At 37.5% G+C, this 27,125-nt stretch overlaps 1 protein-coding gene across 1 annotated transcript; it reads right to left on the bottom strand.

Moving 5' to 3' along the window:
• On the bottom strand, positions 1 to 26,921 carry MTMR6 (myotubularin related protein 6). Its single transcript, XM_021530644.2, has 14 exons — positions 26,823 to 26,921; positions 22,859 to 22,975; positions 20,798 to 20,960; positions 19,733 to 19,890; positions 18,912 to 19,040; positions 17,731 to 17,865; positions 16,486 to 16,618; positions 11,751 to 11,860; positions 10,599 to 10,724; positions 9,351 to 9,400; positions 8,358 to 8,558; positions 7,680 to 7,814; positions 7,474 to 7,600; positions 1 to 5,681 (listed from the first exon to the last, which is right to left on the bottom strand). Exons 1-14 carry the CDS (start codon positions 26,844 to 26,846, stop codon positions 5,421 to 5,423), a joined length of 1,869 nt encoding a protein of 622 aa, XP_021386319.1. The 5' UTR covers positions 26,847 to 26,921; the 3' UTR covers positions 1 to 5,420.
• Between the last annotated feature and the right edge of the window lie 204 nt (positions 26,922 to 27,125).

Raw genomic sequence — 27,125 nt, 5'->3', positions numbered from 1 at the left:
TTGGCAATATTAAGATACTTTATTTTAAGCTTTATGGATTTTGAAAACACAAATAAAATACTTGTTACAAAATTCCATTTGCTAAAGTTTCTTTAGGAATATATATCAAGCATGATCCCAGCACACAGATAAATGACTTTTACAGAAAGCATTACATAGAGCAATAAATGTTAGCGAAACAGCCAGTCTTTCCAGATATTTTACAATGAAAAATTCTTTCCCTTTGCCACATCTACTATTTGACTAAGTTTTTAATTTCTTTATTTAAAATAGCCATGTCTGAATTTAAAATGTGCAACCAAACCAACTGTGGAAGTCAACAGGCACTCAGAAGCCCCAGACGGCAGAATAAGCAGTATTTTTTCAAGTTCACTAGTTCAGGGGTAAAAATCCCTGAGAGACAGAAATATGCTGAATCCATTTTCTTCGATGGAAAGATGCTTGTGAAGGGACATTGTCAACAGACAGCTGTAGATATAAACTGTAAGGCTGAAGAGCAATAGTAAGACAGAGCAAGAAAAGCAATCTGTAGTGCTAGGTAACAAGGAATGCCTGGTGGAGCAGCATCATGCAACCTCACCAAGGCTGCCTGCTTGCAAGGAAAGCACTCAGCAGAAATATATGCACAGATACAAAGCACAAGATGTGTCGGTGCTTGTCATTAACATGGAAAACAGTGTGTGCCAAAACTATAATCCCACTTAGTTATAAACAATATGCAACTGACCTCAAGAGTTAAAATACAAACAAGAATAAACAAGATATTGTGCTCCCATTTCAACATCACCATCAGGACATTTATTATGTGAAGCCAGTAGATTAAGAAACACAGATCCATATACATGTTCTGCTCCTTGATGTCAGTACAGAACTACTCACTAATAAGTGTTTAACAGAGCAGGTCACTAAATTCTCTGGGACCTGGAAACTGATCTCAGGAACAGTATGCCTCTAACCTTCCACCTCAAGTCCCTGAGTTGCTGCTGGACATCAAAACAGCTTTACTGTTTCTGCTTTATGAGTCATACCCCTGTAGAGTCCTGTTCCTTGCTACATGCTGTGACACAGGTCCCCAGCTACATCCCTTTCCTTAAGCCTATTGTGCGTACAGAAGCTGCACCACTAAATGATGATGCTGCGCTGATTTTCAGTGTTATTTAACACAGAGGCAGGTCAAGCTAGGTAGATCAAGAATGACTTCACTCACACTGTTCACTAAGGCTGATGTGAGCCTTCAGAGCAGTGGAAGAAAGCCAGTCTCTCAGGTTATTGAAACATCCAGAGCATTAAGAAGCCCATTACATCTGACGGACGTCAAGCACCACAACAAGCAACACTAGGAGTAAAGTGTGGCATAAATGGTGAAAGCAAGTCCAAGCAGACTTCAATCTAAAGATTTAATCCTAAAGTTAATATATGTTTCACAACCAGTACACTTAGCCTATGATCAGTCACAAGTTTAAAACTGTTAGCAAATAAACAGGAGTTTTAAGAGTAACCTTTAGGTTCTGACCTAAAGATCTATAAATACTACTGGGGGATGATCTAGTTTGAAATCAGATTATCTTTAAACTAACTAGAAAGCAATCATGCTTAAGAGAAGCCCTTATGCCAGTCACACTTGCTCCAGAACAGGACAAGCACTCTAAAGAACAGATGTTGAGAGCATGTGCCCTGTGCTATTTTAACATTGAGTTTCCTTATATTATTTATATCACTTCCTTAAGAGGACAGTAGTTAAACCAAGCTACCCCAGCCCCACTTCAGCCCAACCGTGCAGCCAGTTTTGGGCTCAGTTTACCAGAATGTGAGGAGCAAGTTCTCAGAGATTTACTGATATGTTACTTTATCAAAAGGCCTCAGGAAAACAGCAACTAGAGAGGAAGAACACATCACCTTTTCCAGAAAGGCATTCTCCACTGTGCTTACCCTGAGGAGACACATAAAAGTGTCACAGTTTGATTTGTGCTAGCTTTCCCTCTGCAAAACCATTCTATCAGGGAATTTGTTCCACACGGGGATGTACAGTTTTATGGAAGAACTGCTGTTCCAGTTCTCTAAAAGGACTCTCCAGACTTCAGGCTTCTGCCCTAGATTTAGGTCAATAGTAATTGAACATTGTAGAAAATGCACAGGCTCAGTTCACTGTTGCTTAATTAATTTCCTAGTCTGTTGATTTGGCAGTCGCCCTACAAAACAGAACAGTTGGATACTTAAAATTGTATTGAAGACACTATGATACTAGCAAGCCTCCTAAAAACTAAGCCCAACTTTTTTAGTATTAATGAAATAAATATTTTAAATTGCCTGGAGTACAAAAGTGAAATCAGTTTTCTCAGGTGAGACTATCAGCTTGGTTTATTAAAAGAAAAAAGATCAAGCACAGCACAGAATGTAGAAACCCAAAAACTTCACCTAAGGAGACTTCCTTAAGACGAAGCACAGAACTAACAGGAGCCAAAATCTTGCAACCTATGGAGCAGAATCAAATGTACCAACTTTCTGTCTGGGACATTATATTTCCAATCGACTGGTGAGCATACCGACCACAAACTAATGTCACAGCCTGAAAGAGAGAGTTCTGCACATTATTTTGATCTGTATGAGGTGCCTTTCAGTATGTAACTGCTCTTGGAGTAGCATAGTCATGATGAAGAAAAGCTTATCCACTGAAATTAGAATTAAAATTCTTTCTGTTCCTAGGCTTCTGTCACAATTTTACAGTCAACTTGCTTGATTTTTTTTAAATCCTTCTTGAAGGACAGAGAATAGTCCCACTGCCGAGTCTTGCCATCCTGCCAAGCTTTCTGTTGGAGCTCACTTGACTACCATGTATTCACTGCACCACAGGTCCCATGTGCTTTACGTAGTTTTGGCTTAGGCCAAAAGCAAATGAGAAGAGACAGATGCCTCTCTGCAGGAACTTTCCTCGTTGGTGACCCTGGGGGTTGAGCTGGCAGGGCTACCTGAACCTTACAAAGTGGCTGCTCTACAAAATAGCCTTATAAAACTCTATTTACATATTAACTGAAGTAAAATATTTACTTCAGAGCAGGAAGTATTGTATTTTTCGATCAAGAAACAAGCTCAGTGCCTGAGCATTTTATGGCACTTTAAAGGTGACTTAACATGCCTACCATGATTTAAAATAAAAACACATTCCAGTTCCTTTCCCTAAGAAGTGAATTCTGCCAATAAAAAGGACCTGAAGACTGAAATAAACTCCAAGTAACAGTACTGAAGGGGAACAGATCTCTCCAAAATCCTTGTATACAGGGGCACTCAGACGGCTGTTAAAGTAAAAACAATATACAATAATATTCACAAAAAAGCTTAATATAATCTTTTGAGTCTATAAACTCTAAGCAATAAATAGGAAAAGTGTACATGACACACCAGAGCAGCTAAATATTAAAACAAGTACAAATTGGTAACACTTACCTATATTGTCAGCAATAAGTTTGTTTCACTACTGTGATATAATACAAGATAATGTACAAGATGTTTTTACAAAGGAAAACCACAGAACAAATTTAATACAGAAGGTGAGGGAGAAGGGAAGACAATAAATAACAAGGCACAAAAATCTCTCTTGCTGCAACCCTGTAAGGCACCACTTGTGCAAACATGAAACTATCAAAACCTGTAGTGGAGACATTCTAGACATATTTAAGTAACTGGATAATATATTTTAAATGTGACACTATGCTTATATTCTTTGAAAATAAAAATGCTTATGTTTTAAAAATCAAATTAGTGAAATGGGTGAATTAATAGCCAAATATAAGAGTCACAGGTGGTTTCTCCCAGACAGCTCCACAAGTGCACCTTGATCTTGACCCATACTAGCCTTGCTAAGAGTCCTGGATCCAATATGGTGCAGAGGGAAATGCTGCCAAATTATGTCAAATTGTGCACACCAGTAATTGTGACAAAACACACTTCAGGGATTAGGATGAGAATTAAATAACTTTCATTTGAAACCAAAAATTATTTAAATCAAGATGTAAAAGATCAGTAGCATTAATCTAACATAATTAGGGATCTTAATACCCAAAGCTATAATTCATACCTCTATTTAAGAACTGGGCACCAACATTTTTCTTCCTAATTCTATTGCCTGCTCAGAAAATCTATCATGAGACAAATTTCAGAAAATCTTCTCCCTTACCAGAAGATTACAGATACATAGTTAAGCACACAAACTGTAAATTTCTCCCTTTTTTCTTATGTTCCATGGTCTCTACTGCATCCTGCTATAAGAAGTTTTTGTCCTTTCTCCAAATACATAGAAATCTCCAGATACTAAAATTACTTTAAATATGCACAGGTTGGACAAGTTTTTACAAGGTGAGAAGGGTTTTCATGAATAAACAAAGTTTTCTTCTAATAAAAAATTTAGGAAGCACTCAGTTTCTCATTAGCTTCAGACATGTGACTTTTTTTTTTTAATTTAGGAACAACTTTTTCCAAAAGTTTTGCTTGCATTCTTGCACCTCGAACAACACAGTAATCAATCTGAATGAACTTGATTATTCAGTTACTGGCTAGTTTTGGTTTCTTATGTGGCATATCTTATGTAACACCTAAATACCTTGCCAAAAATCAAAACACTTAAGGTCAAACAACCTGCAGCTTTAATGATGCTCAATCTACTGAGCTGCCAGAGAGGAAAATCAGGTCAATCTATTGTATTTTAAACAACAGAGCAAATGGAAGGAAAAACTGTCTCAAGTGGTAAGTTAACATTCATACAGCTATTTGCTGAAAGGCTGTGCCAGCTTAGGCATGCTTCATTCTTTATATTCAGTCCTGTTTTAAGGGTATAAAAATTTGAGCAAATACAATGTAAACAGAGCCAGGTAGACTGCAGTAGCAAAGGACAAAATCATTGATCTGACAGTTTTAAGGCCAACTATTTATGATTTGAAATATGTCATACTTTTCCATGGCACTTAATACACTGAAAGTGAGTACTGGGTGACACTAAGCAAGGGAATACGTATTCATATGAGATATGTACATGTAGCCTCAATTCCTAAAATAGAAAGTTCAAGTTTTCTTGTCCAAGTAAAATCAATTTCTGAAAGACCACCTGTGGTTTCCTACAATGAACAAAGTAACATTACTATTTAAATCAATTTAGTGCAAACTGACCTTAGTCCAAAGACATAACATTCCTTGATTTTCAGTCACTACTTACCAAATGCCCCTATTTCTTTCAAAAAAACAGCTACATATTTCCCCCCCTCCCCTTAAAAGAACAGCAAACACTTGACAACTAGCATGCTGTTCTAGCCTACATTAACAAAACTTGCTGATATACAAATCGTGCTTTGGTCATGCAGCACAGACCCATCCTGAAAACGACCCAGCTCTCCATTTAATCAGTCTAGAAGCAACACAGTGCCAGATGTCAATTAGCAGGTCATCCTGGCCACTCCGTACTCCAAGCTGACAACGGCAGGCTCAGCTTTGGAGAACTCGGACACAAGTTCGCTGTAGCGATTGTCTGCTGTGTTGCTGCCCTCTATGGTTCGCACGGCGTCGTTCACCGGCAGCGGCGGCTGCTCCTTCTGGAAGCACGGAGGGGATTTCAGTGCCACGGGGGCAGGATGAGCAGTCTGCTCCTGTTCCTTCACAAGGACCACATCTGACCGCCCGTTTCTCTGCTTTATTTTCTGAAATACAATGAACAGTTACCAAGAGCGGGCATGACTCTTTACTGATGATACCGTGATTTTAAAGGAATGTATCCCTTTCTTTTGCTGGGCCAACTCAGTGTCTGCAGAACTCTGTTACATATCCTAGCTTAGATATGTAACAGTACAAATGTTAGGCCATTCATTATGAATTTCTTCCCCACAGTTTACAGCTGATGCTACAAGCACTGTTGGCTTAAAATTTGCAGATGGGCAGAAGACAAAGAATGCCTATTAATATCCCTAGAGAAGGAGAGGTTATTCCAGGCTTGCCCCTTGTTTGGTTGCCATCAAGATGGAAATACTTTCTGGAGTAGAAGCAGAGGAAGACAGATGTTAGTATTGTAGCAAGCAGGGATCCTGCAATCTCTTAAAGACCATGAGTCTCTTAGTGACAAAGCAGCTTGATATTTAAAGCCCTTCTATCCTTCCTAAAAACCTCCTAAAAGCCATTTAGATCTAAAAAATGCCAATACAGTTTGTTCAAATGTATGAATACTCTACAAATTGTCAATTAAAACACAGGAAAGGAGAAAAGGATGTATCCTGCCAGCATGAGCAAGAGAATAGGAAAGATTAGGATTAAGGGATTTTTCAGTCACATGGTTTGGGTTGTTCACTTGTTTCATTTTTGGTTTTAATTCAAACTCACTCACACAGCAACTGGGAGATTGCACTAGTTAACTCATATTTGTTTGTTGATGTGTTTGCATTTTATTAGAACTGAGACTAAAATCCAGAAGACTGGGGTCTCTTGGCATCAACTTTTTATAGATGGAAACATCAGGATTTCAGACAACTACATCTCATGATCTCTCAAGTGACAAATGTAGGCTCAGGTGAAGTTAACATCTTGGAATGAGGGTCTAGAAAATTCAAAGCTGAGACTTTACTTTCCTTCTTGCTTATTCTTTAGACTGCTTTTTGAGTATTCTTCAACTTTCTGCTTCAATTGTATAAAATTTTTTAAATATAAAATTAAGATTTGAAACAGTATTAGATTAAGTGACCTGAACTCATTACTTTACAGTAGGATCAGTTTAATAAAATCTTTCCTCCTAGAAAAGCTGTACTTCCCACCACCCCCGCCCCCCAACATAAGATACAGGAATTGTGTTACCATTTCTGTCCACACACAAGTATTAAAACTGATAATCAGAAGACTTCTGCAGACCTTAAAAGGCATTATTCTGAAGTTTCAGCACCTTAAGTGATTGTAACAGAAGTATCAATCAGCCTTTCCTGGCTGTTTACTGCAGCACCTAGAAGTCAATTATAGACATCTGATCTCTGATTAAACCGTCTTCATAAAAACATTACTATGTACATGACCCATAATTATGATGACTTACAACAGCATGCACCTGCATATGAAGTCAAAAGAAGGAGAATACTTACTGTTTCCATTTTAGTAGCTATAATAGAAATAAAACATTTTCAGTCTCCTTACTTTAGCAACACAGCTGCAGCTACATGGATTCCTTGTTATCCAAGATAGTTTAATATAGACTAAGTTTCATAGAAACCTGCCTTCAGTAAGGGTTTGATAGCAGCACTTCTACATAACAGAGCTCATTAATAATGCAGAATAAATAGTGCCTTAGAGCACTATTATAGAATCATAGAAACAAGCAGTGAAAGTCCAAGTCACCATTACAGAGTAAGTGCCAGGCCATACAGCAGTGACATTCAGGTGATAACCAGCAGCACTGTAACACCTATAATCTGAAGAACAGGTCACAAGGGCACACACTTATTTTGTAATACTTACAGCTTCCAGTTCTTTAATGTCTTCCTCCAGCTGTTTGTTTTGTTCACTTGTATTCATGATAAGGTTAAACACAGACTGCCTGGGATGCATACTTCGATCAAACTGATGATACATATTTCTCCAAAACCTGCACAGAACAGACAGCTTTAAGTATGCAAGATAATGACAGAGCTGAAGAAAAGATAATGTATCTTATTTAAACTTACTTAAAATTGAATGATACTGTATTAGGCTCCAAAAGTGTTAGTTCTGGAGAAAAGTCCGGATTATACAGAGGATTCTGATATTTCTTCTGTTCAGACAAAAGGAATGGCCACAAGGAATAGGTCTTCTCTTTTAGTCTTAAAGCAACAACAGTTAGAGGTCAACACACTTGACAGCAAGCAAACAACCAGAAGATAACTGTTTATGGTGTGCAAGTTTTGCCTACTTGAAACAAATACTTTTAAAATACAATGCAAGAGGAACTGATAAAAACTTCACATAAGCTTTCCAGCTAAATGCACTGAAGATACCTTACTAATACTTCTAAATGAATAGTCTTGAATGGGTAAGAATTTTAAGATTACCTAAAAAGAGATTGGGAGAGGAAATTACATTATACCTCTTAACTTAAGCATACCTACTTTTAGAAGGAAAAAAAACAACAACAAAAAAAAAACCACAACCAGATGAGCAGGAAAACCTTAACTTTCCCTATGAAAAAGAAGATGTGATTTTCTACCAGAATCAGAAAGTCTGTCTTCAGCCTTCTTCCCTGATGCAGTTCAACACAGGTTTCAGTACTAACAATCCTTCATCTACTCAGAGCCTAAAATGAAGAGTCACAGAAGTTCTTAGTCTGCCAGAATACCCAAAAGACACATTACAATGTGCCTGCTTACTTTAACTCTTCTCGTTCTTTTTGACAGTTTCCAAGGAAGTTACCAAACTGGCACGAATGGACGTGTTCATGGATTTGAAGGAGGAAAGCTTCATTGTATTCAAAGGCTTGTGGAAACTGCTCAGTCAGATTCCACACACTTTCTAAAAACTGGGTGAACACTGGCGAGATCTCTTTTGGATCACCATCCAACTGACAACATCTGAAAAAGATTCCACAAACAGACTGAAACCAGTTTTAGATATCAAGAAGTCTTAGCTGCAATTGTTTTAAAATGACAGCACCTTGATTTGATGCTAGATTTGGAAATTGAGCACCTAATTTCAAGAACTGGGGCAATTTTTGAATAGAAATAAGTCTTTATCTGACCTGTTTTTCTGACTTATAAGTAATCACACATCTATATTAAGTACAAAACAGCAACATAAGACAGCTAAGTTCCTTTGTGTCTAATACTGCCACAGTCAACATATGGAGTATACCAGCTACAAGCAAATTAATAAGCAGTAAATAGCAGCAAAGCTATTGTGATAGCTGATGACAGGCAGATCAAGGGAAAAAACAGAACTCTTAACATGATACAGGACTTCTAAAGGTAGGTGTGACTTCATCATCAAAGTAAACATAAATGCAAACTTATTTTTAAAGATACCGAAATTATGTGTTTCATATTACCGAAATAGCTGAAACTTAGCTTTACATTGGTTTTGCACTGTCTATACATTGGTGCAGACCTTGCTGCAGTCATCAGCTTCTGTGAGCAAGGCACCAGTAGCACTAAAAATTTCCTTCTGCAATATAAATCAATTATCCAGTAGGTATAAACTGCAATACACTGTAGACAGCAGAAGTGCCTTGTCTACTGAAAACAGCTTACTCACTGCTGAACTGGTGCAGTGTGGCTATAAATGCAACATCTACAAGCTGTCTTTTGTTTAAGAATACTTAGCTCAGTTTGCTGTATACACTTTACTGTATCAGAGGAGTGAACTACCTGTCAGAGAACTTATGCCCAAAGGAGATCCAGTCTTTCTCTATCAAGACCTAGAGGGTAAAAAAACCAAAATCTCATGTAAAATATTACTCTATCTTACACCTACAGTATTAACCCCACAAGTTATCAATATATTATACTTTAAATCTGAGTAGAATAAGTTACAGTAGAAACAACTATTTATCACTTTGTAGCTTCTCTATTTTTTTAGAAGCTTTTCACAAGATTCTTAAAGTACATTTGTAAAAACTAGTAAAAAAAGTTAAGCAACTTGCTAATCAGGTAACTGATAATTTTAAGAAAAATGTTGCATGATTTCACTAGTAGATTATTAACTTTCTCTGGTAAAGAATAAGAAAAACGTTAGTACTTCATGCCTGCTGTCATAATTTACATAAAACCAAATAATATATTCTTCCTAACATTTATAACAATAAGTTTGTTCATATCAACACTATCTTGTTTCATCACTTCAGTCACACTATCAAGCACCAAAAAACACAGGACCTTCAACTGAAATGGACAGGAATTAAGCTGAAAGAAAGGATTAATCAAAACCCAAAAAGATTAAATTACTTCCCTAAAGATTCTCACTATTCACAACAAATTAATCCTATTCTAATTCTTCCTCAACTACACTTTCAGTGCTTGTAATATTTGTAGCAGTTTGTTCTAAACAATACACTGAATTAGTTCTATGTACTATCCTTGAGGTGTTATCCCATAACACCTTGCTTTGTCATTGCAGAACACTGATTTTCCTAGTCTAAAATTTGGAATACTCGTACTGAAATTCTTCTCTATATATAAGAAGATTAAGAAATTTAGATTGCTTAGACAACTTTAAGTCTCTATCACTGAGGGAATTGTAATTTTTAGATTTTAAAAATGTTGTTTTACAGTAGCACAGAGCTGCTGTAATTAAGTATGTGTGCTACCTCACACAAGCACTTTGGAATCCTTCTATGTGATAGATAAGGGACTTGCTGGGATGCAAAAGGCAACCATTGCAACATTTCTGCAGGATGACTAAAGCAATCTGCTATTTGTATTTCAGTTTGATTTTAAATTATTTTTTCAAGTAGCAAAATATTTATGTATGAAATATTTATCAATATACTGCAAATCTCATTTTATAGTTTTAACTAAAAGAAAAAAAAAAACAGTATGCTTGCTCCCTTTCACACTCAAACATTTTACACCCTTTCTTTACCAAGGAACAACTCAACATTGTAATGGTCTGCTTACCATGAATCCTTTGATTGTTCTGTAATAGGAATCTAGCAAGAGAGCTCCAAGGGAACAAACTTGGGAAGTCCTATCCCAGCCATCTGAGCAGTGCACCAATACACTTGCACTCTCAACTGCTATTGCCTGCAAAACACAGTTGTTTCTTAATCAATGCTCTTTTCTAGACAGAAGTAAAAAACTAAGTAAATAAATAAATTTAAGAAAACCCCTGTATTTATTTCCAGCTCATACCACAGGTCATCTTATTTAACAAAGCTATAAAAATGTTTACTATGAGGAAAAGATTCAATAGTATCAGGAAGTAGGAACATGTCCTTCGAAGCATAGAAAACTCCTTGAAAATAAATACCACCTTTGCATAAACTAACCTCTACAGGGGTTCCCAGTTCTCTCTCTCCCTCATAAAACTCAATTTACAAGAAAATCTAACAATATTTAGATTACACATTACTGAGTACAGATTAAAAAAACCCAAACAACATGAACTCATCATTAAAGATACCACTCGTTCATCATTATGCTACATAAAAGTAAAGGCCTATGAAATGCTTATTAGCTTCAGCTCCTGTTGGCTCAGACATTTTTGAGTGTCATCATTAGGACAATCACCCACTTTTAGCAGAGGTAACTCCTTGTTATTTCACCTAGCAAAAACAAAGATCCAGGTTTTTTCCTTACCCATTACCATTAGACCAAGCCCTTGGCTTTGTAAGTGCTTGGCAAAGGCAATTGTTCCTCTGAATTATTCACAGAATCCTATTTCCTTGCCAAATGAACTCAGAATAGCCACCTTGGCTGCTCTACAATTACTGCCCCAGTTCTATTTTTCAGAATACACTAAATAACAGTTTATTCCATCCACCAGCAAACTGGTTACACTTTTCAAAAATACGTAAAGAACCAGGAAGCATAAGAATCCGAGCAAACAGCATTCATAAAATCCCAGAACATTGGCTGGAATGTTTAACATTTCCAATCATATAGAAACATGTAATACGTTAACCAGCATATTAGATGTACTGGTATATATAGTAAACACCTATCTCCAAAAAGATCAACTGCAGAATTTTACATATTGCATAATATTAAGCATAATTTTTCTGGAGGAAGTCAACTTCCCACCAAATAAAGAAGCAGTATGCAAGTTACCTTGGCTAGGAAGACAGCAGCATCCAACACAGCTTTGATGTGACGAAGCCATCCAGAATTCTCCAGACCAGACAAAAAGTCATTGACAGACAAACCCCTTGTGCCACTGACTGAAAGAAACCAAGAGTTAAAAAGCCTTAAGCAGCTGTAGCTACCTACACCCTGCAATGCAGAAAGAAGAATAATTTCATGTTGTATCTAATCCTCTATGTTCTAAGTTGAATGGCAGTTTCCTGAAAGATTTATAATCAAATGGTTAAGGCAGGGGTACTACAAAATGTTCTCCACTCAGAATTCAGCTCTGTAGAACTATATAACCATGAGCGGCAAGTGTAAGATTTTTGTGGTTTTTTGACAAAATAACATTCCAAGTAAATACAATGGTTTTCCCCACCAGGAAGCCTTACTCTCATCACCATGGAAGGCAAAGCACATATCAAAGGCTCACTGGAAATACTTAATTAGTACTAGGGAAGTAGCTGCATCCAGACAATATACACAGTTCAGAGTAGTCACACTGCTAGAGTTTTGTCACCTCCACCCTGCACAGGAGAATAAAGTAAGCGCAGTACAAGAACACAGGGATGAATTAAATCCACTGAAATTTTGTCTACCTTCACACTTGACACACTACATTTCAGACTGATCTGTACCATTCTTCCCTAATATACTTGAATCCTGTAACGATAATGTCAATTCAGGGAGCAAGGAAGAACTCAAACTAAAGGAAAGATGCTTTGCAGTGTAGCAGCAAGAGATACAGAAGTAGACTGAAAGGTTCTCACCAATTCTCAGAACCAATTCACACATAAAACAGATAACCTGTTTCTTGTAAAATTTTGAATAGTAACTCACACAGTTACTATTCAAACATGACAAACTTCTGGAATTTAAAAAAAAAATCTGCTGGCTAACATAGCTTCAGCTATGTGTAATTCTAAGAGAAGACACCCAATGCTGCTAGCTACAAAAATACCTGCCTCTTCCACAGTGGAAGCCTACTTTCCACTACACTTAACAGCTAGACTTGATGACCTTAAAAGTCTTTTATAACCTAAATGATTTAATGATTCTAAAGCATTGGCCCCAGATAAAAATAAAAAGGTTCTGTAGATGAAAATCAGCAGTAGGAATAGAATCAGCTGCAAAATCATCTTTATCTCTGGCCATGGAAGGAAGTGAGCCATCAGCAAAAGCAGAGAAAAAAAAAATTATCAAATCATTCTGTGATGCAGCTTCATATTCAGTCAAGTCCCCTGATGTAATGAGGGCTGTAAACTCAAATCACTGCCTCCAAGAGCTTTCCTGTACCTGCACTAGATGTTTCTCAGATTTCAGTCAAAGAAGTGCTGTTACACTCCCCACTGTTCAGGAAGATTCGTAGTGCCAGGTGCTGATGAATACTAGAAGAATGACAGGCTTCCAAATAAGTATTGCAGCACCTTTTCTAAACCCCACAGATCATCATCATCTACAAAACTACCTAGCAAATCACACAGCCCAATGAAGTATCAGATCATCATGAAATCCCAGGATAGAAGACCTACTTTTAAAGGTTAGTCTGTAAGTATCAGTAAAAGAAGTAAAAGCAAGCTAGTTTTCCCCTGTCTTTTAAACGCAAGAGCTCTGCTTCCACAAGATCTGGCACATGGAGGAAATAGATGAGAATGAGCAAGCTGAAAGATCAAGTCATTCTCTATACCAGTGGTTCTATACACTTGATCAGTCACAACAGTACACAAAAAAGTCCAAAACTTTGGTAAAGGAAAGAAATTGAAAATACTCAAGTATCGGGAAATTCAAACAACTGCAGAGAAGGGACGGGACAAAGCCATGTCTAGAGGAATTCTTCATGGCAGCACAGCTACACATTCTGTAGCTTATCATTTACAGCACAAGCTTTCCAGCTAGAAAATAATCAGGCTTCTAGCCCTCAGTTTGTTTTCACCCAGATACTGCTGTCAAAATCTGCTTTTGATCAGAATTTTCAGCTTTGCAGAAATATTTCACAACTAGTAATTCCCCTTTCTAGCTAGATTTCTATATTTTTATAAACGAAGGCACAGATAGGAACACATATGTTGAGCCCCAAGAGTTACTTTCAATTTCTGTGAATTAACATAGGCATTTTTATACTAGTTGGTGATTAAATCAAATGCATTGGTACCAGTCCAAATCTTATATGCTAAAAAAAAAAAAAAGTTATTTTCCAGTTCCTTATGGTCTTTTGAAAGGTGAAAGATAATTTATGGTACCATTTATAGTACCAGTCAGATAATTCAGCTACTTCACAATAAATAGGATTCAAGATAGTTGTGCATATATGGATGGATCCCGCCATAAAAAACACAAGCCCTGTGTGCACATGAGCCCCAAAACCTCAATATTTCCTTGCTTGATTGTCATTACTCACACTACTAGCAAAGCCTCAGACAGCAGTTCAGGAGGTGACTAGACCTGCAGAGTGAAGCATAGCAGGTTGCAGGCAGGGCTTTTTATAACAACTAAAAGGACCTAGATAATCCCTTGCCCTATATAGCTATATAGAAAACTCCTATATAGAAAACTCTATATAGCTCACCAAACTCCCTCAGTTAACACACTTCCACCACCAAAATATATGCAACAGACTGCAACAACTGCTGAGCCTTATTCCCAAACATTTTCTGCAGAAACTTCCTCTTGACATACCCAAAACCTTTTTGCTTATCAATCCTTTCTGTTATATAACATTGTAATTTAAATATATAAAACCTGAACTTTGTATTTAGTGTCACAGCTACAAACTTAGTCTATGCAAAGTTTCTGCCATGACTGGTGTAGTCTGCTCGTTGATAGAGCAGACATCACCATGTTCACTCTGAAGAAAACTATTTTAGAAAAGTTTTGAACCACTGCATGCAAGATATTTAATTAAGAGCTGAATCCAAAATGAAGACTACACTGTAAATCCCCCTACCAAGCTCCATGGTGTAGTCCCGTTACAAAAGGATGTTGGGAAGGATTTTGTCTCACATTTGGCGTGACAGTGGAATCTTTAGTTTCTGAAGGAAATCAGGCAAACAGACACAGAGCCAAGGAGCAGGACACAACAAACAATGAATAACTGTTGTTTGTTATAAAAAGCCCAAACAACTGAGGGCAGTCCCAGTTACAGTGGTGCTTGAACAAACAGCATCACTGGTATCATGCTCTGATTTGAAAACATTCAGTCCAACACATTCAGGGGGAGTACATAGAAGCTAAATGGCATATTTCCCATTTTCAGTTGTGAACCATTTTCATGGCATTTTCTTCCTGATCATCCCACTTGACGGCACATTTCTACAAGGGGCTGAAGAGTAAATTATTGCAGACATCCCTAAATTTTAAGGGTCCTTTCTACCCCAAAGATGCTTCTACTTCTAAAGTGGCATTCAGCAAAACTCAAGTGAATCATACAGACTGAACAGAAGTAAAACCACTGTGTTCTTTACCAAAAAACTTACGTGGAAAACAAACAATAGAGATTACTAATTATTTTTGTTCAACAGTGTTTAAACAAACCAATTCTCCACACAAGGAAAAGCTCAAACATATTCCATACCCTTAAAGATACAGACACATTTAGTAAGTATTGCTGGTGGGAAGCTAATTCAAATGGAATGAATATGAAGTCTGTGAAGTTTAACTGTGTGATGCACATACTTCTGCATCAGATCTTATTACACAGGAGCAGGCCTCTTAAAAAATTAAAACAACAATCAAGTTTTATTAGCTAATTTCCTAGAATTGAACGTATTAGTAAAAGAAAGGGGGATTACGACAAATCTAAAAGCTCAAGATCAGGATCATGCTTCTCATCTTTCCTTTAGGGAAAACACATGCAGGAGTAACCAGAAAGATCCATATTATAAAAGCTCAGCAGGTTCTGTGCTCAGTGCCTGAAGAATGGGTTAGCAGCACATCCAGGATCAATGAAAATAAAGATTACAACGCTAGTCTGTAAGATTTCTTGATCAATGTAACAGCATGTCTTCATCAAAACAGGCTTCCATTCAAGTGTAAACCTTCTCTGTCTCTGGAAATACTCGCATAATTCCAGAAGCCAAGTACTTACACATGTATTGTGTATCAGGTGTGGAAGCTTCACTTCTGCCATTGTATTCTAATCTCAGAATCCACAAAATGTCTTAAATTTTCTCTCAGCTGTCTACTTAAAAAAATATTAACAGAATTATGAACACAGTTCTGTCTCTCCATTTTAACCACCAGGAGGCAGGCACTGATATGGTGAAGTGGCTCACATTTCCCCCTGCCCTCTTCTCTACAAATATCTACAAGCACAGAAGTGGCTCACCAAGTCAAAGAGCTCAAATTTTGTACAGACCATATGCTCATCGTGAATTCTGTGGAACAACGTGCCCCTTGGAGAACTGATATTCTGTAAATGAAAATATATCAACAGGCACACACTTGGAAAATAGGGCAGTCTTTCCCATGGACATACTAACAAAGCTCACTGAAGACATATGTGCCATTCAATTTTCTTCAAAGTAACTCCATTTGGTTGGGTTTACAGTTTGAAGGCTGAGGTTTAAGGTCATTCATTACCACAGAGCACATCAAACTGGTACTAAACACAGAGCTGGAATAAACCATAGAAACATCAATGCCATTTGTGTAACCTATTATTAAAGACTTCGGAAAAACACCCTGTTTTCAAATACACTATTTTAGTACAGTTAGAACATACCTTCCAGGAGTTTTTGTAGGCTAGATCTCATTACATGAATATTTTCAATGCCAACAAACTGGAACCTAATGTTTGAGTAGTTGTCTTCATTCTCATAACCCTTCCCAGCAGCTCGGTTAGCCATTGCATTAAGCTAAAAAGAGGAAAATAAAAATACTGAAAAATATTCTTGGAATAAAAAAATCAAATCAAGAAACAAAAGTCAAGCAATTTCAATTGAATACATTGGGGAAAAACCCAAAATAACACATAGTATAAACAGATTCTAATATAGTTTGTGGCAAATCATCTTAAAAACACTGAAATATAAGAAAAGGACGGTATATACATATAAAAAAATAGTCTATATTTAGGCCTGACATATCTGAATAATGCAGTAATTCCCGTTCTCTTCTCCAGATTCCTAACTAATAAGCCTTTATTTGTGTCCAAACATTTCTAAGTAAAGACACTACAAACATCTCACCTACAAAGAAAAGAGTAAGACCTAGACATTTTCAGCTCCTGCGTTCAGACACTTGAGTGAACTTAATACTAACTGAAATGAAGACGGGTCTAAAGAGTGAGAATTAGCCACACATTGTAACACAGGTAGTAATATAATTTAACTTAATAAATAACAGAATTCAGTTTAGACAGTGATGAAGTATGATGGTGAAGCACTGGAAAACACTGCCCAGGAAAGTTGTGGATCCTGGAAGTGTTCGAATCCAGATTGGATTGAGCTCTGAAGACCCTCATCAGAGGTTGGAGATGATGTTTAAGACTTCTTATAACTCAAACCAATCTATGATGACCTCAAAATGCCTAAACAGAATTTCCTCCACTTCCTCATTTCTGAGATAGTTTGTACAGATCATTTACACAGAACATAGTACTTTCCCCCATTCCAAAAGAAACCACATCACAGCTCACCATTTCATGAATTTAATTTCCAACAGTTAAAATTATCTGGATCCCACTCAACTGTTCATTTTTTAATTATGATTTAAGTATATTTTAAAATGCCCATCTCAAAGTGTAGCAGTATATTCAGAGAATTCTAGCTGAGTACTGGGACAGGTTCAACTTCTTTAAGAAAGCAAGTAATTAAAACACCTGAACAGAAAGGCCTAACCTTATCTTTACAACATTTTTGCTCATGATAAGACTACTACTTGGCTCCAAATTTTTCAGAATTACATTGTACCCCCGCACTCTAATATTCAGGAGGAGATGCTTCTCTGCAGCACCAGAAGTAGGTACCTTGGGCCTGGTGTCCATGACGTACATGTAGCGATTTGAGGGATTTGCTTTACTGATGGCTTGCAACATGTGCTCATCTTCCAGGCACCTGGCACTGAAACCGGAGAGAGGCTGACTGCATCTGCAAATTGCAGCCTGTCAGAAACAACAAAAAACAAATCAGCATCACTTTAATACCTGTACTTGAAGTGCTTTGCAAAATCTCAAAAGACACTGAAACAAATTGTTTCATTCAGCAGACAGAACCAGCAAATTGAATAAAGTTCAGATGTTTCAACTTTTTAAGCACACCCCTTGGAAACTCTGAAAAACAGTACCTACAACTTAAATCTAAAGAGTCATCAGAATGGTTTTTCAGGTTCATCTTCATATACATGGTATCAGTTTACATAATTGACATAAAAACTTACAAAAGTACAGGCTGGGAAAATTATATTTTAGGAAAGCAAGCTACTCCCTTAATATGGATTGAATTATGCGTGGTTTTACTAATGCAGTCATGATTTTATTATTGCAAGTGCAATTTGTTATCATCTAATGTAATTTTTGTAATGTAAGTTTCAATTATATGTTGTATTTCAGAAGGTATCAGGTACATCTTCCATTATTCAAATAACGATATAATTATGTTCAAATACATCTAGTAACTTCATATTCATCTGAAAAATTCTTTAACTCAGCAAAGTGACAATACTCCTTCCACTGCTGAGACAGGTACATGCTAACTTACACCACTCTCTGCAAAATCTTATTTCCTACCCTGTAGATTTTTTTTACCTTGTAAATAACTCCTTGAAGAACCAATTCTATTATTTTGTTAGTTCATCTGTTTGGGTTTTTTTCCCTACAATTTTGACCTAAAAGATTTTATTCCTGACACATCAAGGAAGACAGATACCTTAAGAGAAAGCTATCCTCAGTTACCTTCATGTTAGTTTTTGAAAACTTCAGTACATTCAACTGATTATCAACTGATTACTTAAGGTTTTCTTTCAAACTGGCTAGGCTTACGCTGCATCCTGTTAGGCACCACTCCTGTCAGCTGTATTCAGGGTTATCCTGAGTCACACCCTTGCCATAAAAGTCACTGTACTTGAACCTCCTCACCAACCCTTGAACTACTGCCAAATGTTGAGAAATACTTTTCAGCATATTTACAATAAAAGGAAACCACACTATACCTCTTTATTTTTATGATAATATGACAACACTGGGAATCTTCCTTTGCTTCTGAACTTGGAGCTACCAACAATTATAGGCTTGCTTGCAGTTCTGGGAACATAAAGTTCTCTAGGATACGTTTCACAGATCTGAAAGACACAGATACACAGAAAGGATTTTATAGGCAAGACACAAAGCCTAACCTATTCAACTTGAAAGATGTAAGGTGAATTAAGACACAAAAGAGAAACACTACTGTGTTTCTTTATACAAATGAAAACAACTCAAAGGAGATGCACCATGGATGAAAGTAGTACAAACTGATATCCAAGTTATACAGCCAAGCATGACCATACCAGCATTCACTCAAGAATGCAACTCCGCACTAGAATGCTAAGAATGGGTTTCAAATAAAATACTGAAATTATTTCCCTCATTTTTAATACTTGCAGACTACAAAGTAACATGAAATCTAATCTCAGACTCAGCCACACCACCACAACCAGCGCTGCAAAATAAAGTAGAATCCTGCTCAGTTAAGAAAGACATAACAAAGCTGTAGAGCACCAGAATCACTGGGGCTAAGCTTCAAACAGGTAAGCATCTATCAGAACAATCCCAAAGAATAGGGCATCCACACACACACACTCTCTCAATGACACCCTGGAAAAACCTCAATTAGGAAGTTGTGAGATTGCACACTGATTAAGGAGTTAACTCTCTCTACCTGCATGTTTTTGCTTATATTGCAAGCCAAGTGATTTCACAGCAATAAGTTGTTTTCTACAGGCCTCACCAGAAACAGATGCAGAGCAAAACGTGTTTCCATTACAACACTTACCTTGTAATCACGATTTGCATCAGACAACTGCCAGTAATCATTTGGCACTCCCATTCTCTTATATTCTTCTGCTAGATCAATAAGCTGCCAACCTTTGACTTGCTCAGATTCATTTTGTTTTGGATTATAAGAAAAGGCATACAGTTCTTCATATTTTGCTAAAAGGTAAAGAATATGTAATGGAGAGAGAGTCTTGGGCTTCAAGATTCACAGAGTCAAGACTAAAAAATAGATACCTGACATGCCTGAAATACCTATTCTGCAACTATCCTACAGTTAACTGACATTTACAGATACTTAATCAGAAGTAGGTTATGAAAGTTTTCCTGAGTGTGCTTGACCTATTTCAGAAGAGACATTTCTAAAGCCATAAGGGTCACAAAATGAAGACTGACAAACTTAAGGCAGAATTATTAGAAGATTTCACAAGATCTGAAGGAACAAACTATTTTGGGAGGCAAGAACTAAAATTTTTATCTGCTGACCTTAAAAAAAGGAAGTTTTACAGTTTCCCTTAAAAAAGAAATTCTTTCAAAAACTTTGTTTTTCCTAGTATGTTATTTACTTTGAACAGATGACATCTTGCACTGTTCCAAACACAAAGCAGAAAATGCAAATGACCATATTGACAGATGTCATTTGTAAAGCTGAATTGGTAATGTTGTTCTAGCACCAAAATTTCAGCTTTATTTTTGAAAATGCATGAAATTACTAATAACTGATTTGCTTAGTGGGTTTTAATCTATGGAACACACAATTAAGAGAGACTATACACATTTATATTCACAATTTCAGGAACAATACTAGAAATGCAAAAAAAAAACCACATAGAGCTCTCTCATTCTGTTAAGGAATACCAGTGACATACAAAAGCCAGACAACACAGCTTCTGAATTTTTATGCTGATTAATATTTAATCAAAAAAGCCATTTATATACCAAACCTATGTGAGAGTTTACATAACATATGCTAAAAAAAAAATAGAAAATACATGGTTTTACACACATACACCCCAACTTGTATCCATGCATATACTGCAAAGTCTTTTACAGCTACAAGAATTACCTGTTCTTGAGAGCTGAAGCAAAGAATTATAAATGTCATGACAATCTCTCTCTCTGGGTACAACAAAGTGAACTATTCTGAAGTTCTTGCACTGGATGACAAGGGGGCAGCCAGAAGTAGTCAAGGGAAGTTTTTCCACTGCAGCAATATGATGATGTAGTATCTGTGACAGAAAAATTCACAGAGTAAGCTTGCTGGGGAAAAATAAGGACAGTGTACTACTTAGATCAGCAGATGCAAGACAACACACTAAGCAATGCTGAATATGGATTTTGACTAATTTTGTCAGCCAGTTATAAAAATAAATGCATTTAGAAGCAGAAATCCAAGAATGGCATTTTGATCAGGATAGTAAAATGTATAAAACCTTCATTAATCTCTTCTGTCATTTTCAAGTGTCTCTCCAAGTGCAAAACTGAGATATAAAACTCCACTGCAGTTGTTCAGTTTTCTTTTAACTTTGTTAACTGATAGGCTTATATCTCATTAGACAGTGCCCAGACAGGATATCAATATTTTTTAAGGATCTACAGAAACATGCTTCAGAATTTTAAGACAAAATAAAGGAAGTAAGGGAAAATAATGCAATGTATGAAAAATACAGGAGATCCTGAAGATTTCCAAATTCCAGTACTTAACAGGTACAGATGAAACAGAGATAAGAAAAACATCTCCTATATTACCTACTGTATTAGATAAACATGACAGTTTCTCAGCTAAATGTTTATGACCATTTTAGCAGCACTGTCACAGCAATGGACATAAAAAAGCCCTCCACAGATTTATCTGTGTGGCAAATCAACACAAGATTTAGGTAAACACATAGAAAGAAACAGCTGTTTAACCCTGGGAAGAAAAGCACAGATACATTACCTCAACTGAACAAGATGTTCTTGATAGAATTTCAATTACCTCACTGAAGCAATCAAATCCTCTTAAACATTGATCAGAATTTGACAGGCATCTGAATACTATGCTGCCAAACATGCATTTACAAAGAGACTATCTTGGAGACATTATGATAATTACACCTGGTACTTGCATTATCACCAGAAATGCAGTACTTGGAGTATAGATTCAACTTCCCCAGAATGAAACCTTTTAATGTAGCGCATAGGGAGACACAAGCAAGTAATGCTCCTGAATCATGCTGTCCCCAAAAACCCATTTTGTATGAAAGGATAAGTTTAGTTTGTAAAAAGCTGTATGTTGTATCCAAGAACAAATAATAGAAAAATGAATTTTCTTGAAAGCACGACAAGGCACTTAAGTCAGGTAGCGAGGATACAGGATTAAGGATAATCAAGGAAAATACACCTACAGGAAAAAAAAAATTAACAACAGCCAGGGAGATGATATTTCATCCTGGAGGATGGAAGACTTAAGGCACTAACTCAAGTCAGGTGGCTGGACTCCAGTGGGAGCCACAGCTTGATGTCCATATGTATGCCATCAGGGCATGAAACAAAAAAACTAATGGGAAGTACTGTACCAGCTGCCAGCTTGGATTGCACAACACTGGTACTAGTCAACAAGAAGTTGCAGCCCCATCTGAAAGCTTTTATGCCAGAGATGAATACTTGTGAAGAAACAGCTGCTTACTGCTTTAAAAAAGTGCATACTATCTTCATATTCCCCAAACCTGAGATCTTAGGATTTTTGCTATGCCATTTAACCTAGACAGAATCTAATTACAAGGTAAATTAACTCTGAAATTTTAAACCTGATGCTTAACCTATGTATCAGTCTCCCACTCCTCCCTCAGCATTATGGTGCAAGTCAGTTATTTAAAGAAAACCACTGCACGTGCATTCAGAAATACAAGTGAAAGCTACAGCAGAAATTACAGCAGCTTGAGGAAAAGTCAAAATTTTCAACATGACCTGCTTTCAACTGCAGCAGTGTCACACAAGAGCATAACTTGTGAATTATTAACTCATTATGATACCATGAAGGAGGAGAGTAGAAAGAACAGCTAAGAACATTTTTGTAAACAAATTAAAACTTAGATTAGGAAGAAGAAATGCATCTGGAGAAGCCACAAGCATTCATTATCCTTACCCATGTCTCTCTCTGGCTTGAATCTATGAATAACAGATGAGTTGCTGTAAGGTACAGAGTTCCCGTCAGTGACTTATTGCTCGTGCTGAATCTATCCAGTAATTTCACTTGCTCTACCTGTAACGAAAAAGGGGAAGGAGGAATAAAACTTAAGTTTTAATTTCTGCAGAAATTCAAATTCTAACTTAGCAAAGGCTTTGTTAGTTGGTGCAATAACTTTGAAAATGGTAGGAAACATAACACAGCACACACAAGGCTATTCAGGACAAACTAGAGTGGTCACAAGCTTTGAGACCAACTAGTTCAAATATCCTGTTTCAATACAAAAACATTGAGGTTTTTTTTGTTTCAGTTTTTTTTTAAAGTAGGAATTATTAATTACTAAGCTTTTAGGCTGCTTCCCCAAAACAGCAAACACACACTAACAATTTCCGGGTATTGAGATGCCAGCACTGAATTAAGAGCTGATGTCAGCAACATGCTTTATTAACTGTCTGCACACTCCAAGTCATAAAGACTACGCTCTCCTGACTTCCGTTTTAGTTATGTGCTGTCTTTTATAAATGCCCCAACTTCAAAAATAAACATTATCATAACCTTGCCTCATAGTCAAAATACATTCTTAATGAAATGTAAGCATTATACTAATAATTACAAAAAAACTAGAAATTCAAGGACTCTGCTGGCATTTGAAGCAAATAAGTCATGCTTGAGCCTCCCAAGAGCCAACAACTTCTTCTGGTATTCTATCAACACTGTTATCTCAATCCTATGGAAAATATTTCAAAATAAAAACTATTTCTAGATAGCCTGTATTTTATCTGCTCCTCCTAACTCTGGGGTCCACAGAGTACTCTGTTTAAAACAAGTATTACACTATTCTTTGCATGCAAGAACAGGAAAGGAGTGTAGCAAATGGCTTATCTACGCACATTCCTCTATTTCTTGGCAGCACTGTCTCATTAATGCCAAGTTAAAGCTCTGTGCTACCATTAAATGCATGGCAGAACTCCAAAAACTTCCACACCAGCACGACCAGCATCCAGAGGAGGCAACAAGGAGAGCCCACAGCTACCGTGCTGATGCCAAGCCATTTTTAATTCCTATGTACAGATGTATTTACCTACAAAAAGCGCACACAGAAACAGAAAAAAAATCAGGTATTTCTTATGATCTAGAAGGGCCTAATTTTGCTTTTCAAAGTTAAAAAAAAATTTAATGAATACAAAACATAATGAAGGAAATACAAATACATACTAGAAGTCAGCACTATGATAATATTCCAAATTTCAGTTTAGAAAGCAAAAAATTGGAAACTAGAATCATCAGTACATCAAAATACATTATGCTGAGACCACCAAGTCCTCAGTTAAAGAGTAGTGTAAGTGAATACACCACAGCCAAAAACACAGAATCCACACTGGGCAGATCTGCAGCAATAATTGCTCCAGTACCTGGCACTGCACCTCCCCAGCCAAGTGAGAAGTGCACAGAAACTGCCCCAGCTTTGCTCCAGTAACACAACCCACAAAATCCTGGCATGTGAGGTTTCCTTCTCCTCCATGTAATAAGGCAGCTTTCCTCAAAGCTGCATTTCTACCTTGGATGAGCACAGACATTGGTGCTCCAACTTCCACTTGCTAGGTAAAGTCTACAAGAATTCTGAAAGCAAATTAATAAATAAACTTTTGTTAAAGACAACCGAGTTAGATTCAGCCTCCATAGATGACATATTAATTTAAACTTTACTCAAACCAGCTTAAATGGGTACTCAGCTTATGATACACATTTTTGCTTTTGCTGACTGATTTGATTTAGCAGTCAAACTAAGCAAAACTTTCCATCTCCAGGAGAAAAAACTCCATCAGTATTTTCACTAATACAGATTTGACTTCAAATATGCAAACAGGTTTCACTGAAGAATTTTCAGTCTTTTCTACCACATTTTGCTTTAAAATATCCTTATGGAAACTATCAAGATTAATTGTACAATCACATATTCTTTACCACCACATTTAATAAGCTGAGTTTGATAATTTGTTGCTACTTAAATATAAAACTCTCAGAAGTAATTTTTAAGTTTGCCCCACTTCCTTATTTAACATAAAATCTGTTGGACAGTTTAATTTCACAAAAATCTACACTCAATTTCAGGTAGCTGTGTGGAGAGTTCTAAAGAAATTTTAATTTTAACATTCCCAGCAAACTGCAGTTGGAGGAGGTACAAGACCTATTCCACCACCTTCTCCTGGGGATAACAGCTGCCCTGCACAGCAGTTAATTTATGCAAGATTGCACTGCTATTTCAAGTTTATTTCACTATGACTTAACTAAAGTGAAAAAACAGGAATGCCGTCAGATTAGAAAAAGCAGGGATGTCTCAGAACAGCTGGCATGAGCTACAACTGAACCTACACACAAAGTGAATCTTCAAGACCCACAGTGCAGGTTGTACTTTATTCTTCTTGCTTCCTATACCTGTGATGCTTGCCTGTACACATTTTAATCAATCTGGATATTCCATACCAACAGCTTACAAAAAGCTAAGTGAGCAACACAGCTGTAACAAAAGAAATATCACACGATTTCTTACCATGACACTGTTTTTTCAGAATGTATAATTTTTATGGTAGGAATTATAAAAATAATCACTTCAAGTAGTAAAGTCTTTTATCTTACAAATTCTGTTCAGAGCTCATTTATCTCTTCAGTTCTATTGCAACATGAAGTACTTTTTCCCCAGCAGGGCCCCAAAAACACAGTGCAGAAATACAATCACCTGCAGATGCAAAGAAGTCAGCAACCTGCAGCCCTTCTAGTCTCAATTTCAGGTCGAAACTTAAACAGATCCTTTGATCACCAAGACTCGTTGCCTTTAGTCTAGCTTTCATTTTGGAATCAGCTACTGGCTGTAACAATACGATATTAAGTTTCTAAACAAGGACTTTCATGTGTGTAAATAAACAGCTGACAAAGAAAGTTTATCTCCACTCTGTCAGTGTGGTGTGAGACTAATAAAGTGACACTAATGGTAGTTTCATCAGAGACCTTCTTTCTGTTTCATATATACACACGTATATTAAAAATAAAAGCAGCTACACACGTTTATATACAAGTTATGTAAGTTATTACTAAAAAAAAATAAAAGCCTTTTCCTTTACGTAATTATTGGTTGTGAATCTAGTACTGCGACACAAACTATGAAGGCTCCTTTTCTAAACATATCTATAAAGCTACTTTAAAGTCAGACTACCAGGTTCAGGAGTGAATCACAATTCCGAGGACCCAACAGACAGGGGGAGTCTTTTCATCAACCTCTGGAGTCAGGGATGATGAGCAAGGTGAGAAAAGTACTGTTAGAAATTTAATTCTATAGAAGCTGTGACTTAAGAACTCATTTAAAAATTAGTCACAACAAGATAAACCTTCCTTTTGCATCTTCATTATACAAAGAAGACTAACGCACTAATAACAGGAAATAAAAGCCATAGAAGTCTACAATGTCAGCTACAGTTTAGCTAACATGTTTTTAATAGCCTAAAACATTACACAGGAACACACACTGGAATATTCAAAAAGGAAAAAACAAATCGGTTGTTTTCACAACAGATTTGCCTCCAAAACTAGAAAAAGCTGCACGGAACCATATCCAGAGCAGACAAAACAACTGCAATCCCCTCCCAGCTCGCTCCTCCCGTTCCCCACTCCACCACAAAAACCCCTACACCAGGATTTTTAGCGTCTTCCCCTTATTACAGACACGGGGGCACACCGGAGCAGCACGCCCGGCGCCCGCCACCCTTCCAGCGGCACGGGCCGCTCCGGAGCCCCTCGCGGGGAGGCACCAGCCCCAAATCAGCAGGAGGGAGGGGAAACAACAACGCCCTCGCCCTCAGCGGACGGGCTGGGCGGGCCCTCCCGGCCCCACATCACCCCAGCTCCCGTGCCGCAGCAGCAGGGGTACCTTGGTGGTGCGGATGTGCTCCATGGCCGTGCCCGCCCGCCGCAGAGCCGGGCCCGCCGCAGAGCCGGGCCCGCGGCCGCGCCGGCTGCGCTTCCGGGGCGGGGCCGCGCGCCCCGCAGCGCCCCCGCGCGGCCAGAACGGAGAGGGGCGGGAGCGGCCGGAGGGCGGCGTGGGAGAATGGCGGGGAGGAGAGACTCTGAGGAACTCGGAAAGGAAAACACGGTTCTCACTCCCGGGTGGAACGCGGGCGGCGCACCCGACCTCCCACACACAGCGTAACCTAAGGGGGACTAAATGGAGGGT

Source organism: Lonchura striata, chromosome 2 (genome assembly GCF_046129695.1).
Source record: "Lonchura striata isolate bLonStr1 chromosome 2, bLonStr1.mat, whole genome shotgun sequence".
Lineage (NCBI taxonomy): Eukaryota > Metazoa > Chordata > Aves > Passeriformes > Estrildidae > Lonchura > Lonchura striata.
Note: the sequence above shows the minus strand (reverse complement) of the source record. Positions and strands in the feature narration are given on the sequence as shown.

Bases quoted from the DNA above. Each gene is read 5' to 3' on its own strand.
- MTMR6 (XM_021530644.2), bottom strand. From the start codon at position 26,846: ATGGAGCACATCCGCACCACCAAG. The intron at 20,961-22,858 runs GTAAGGATAATG...TTTCTGTCACAG, and splicing joins CAAGCCAGAGAGAGACATGG to ATACTACATCATCATATTGC. The intron at 17,866-18,911 runs GTATAGTGTGGT...TGTTTCTGACAG, and splicing joins ATTATCATAAAAATAAAGAG to GCTGCAATTTGCAGATGCAG.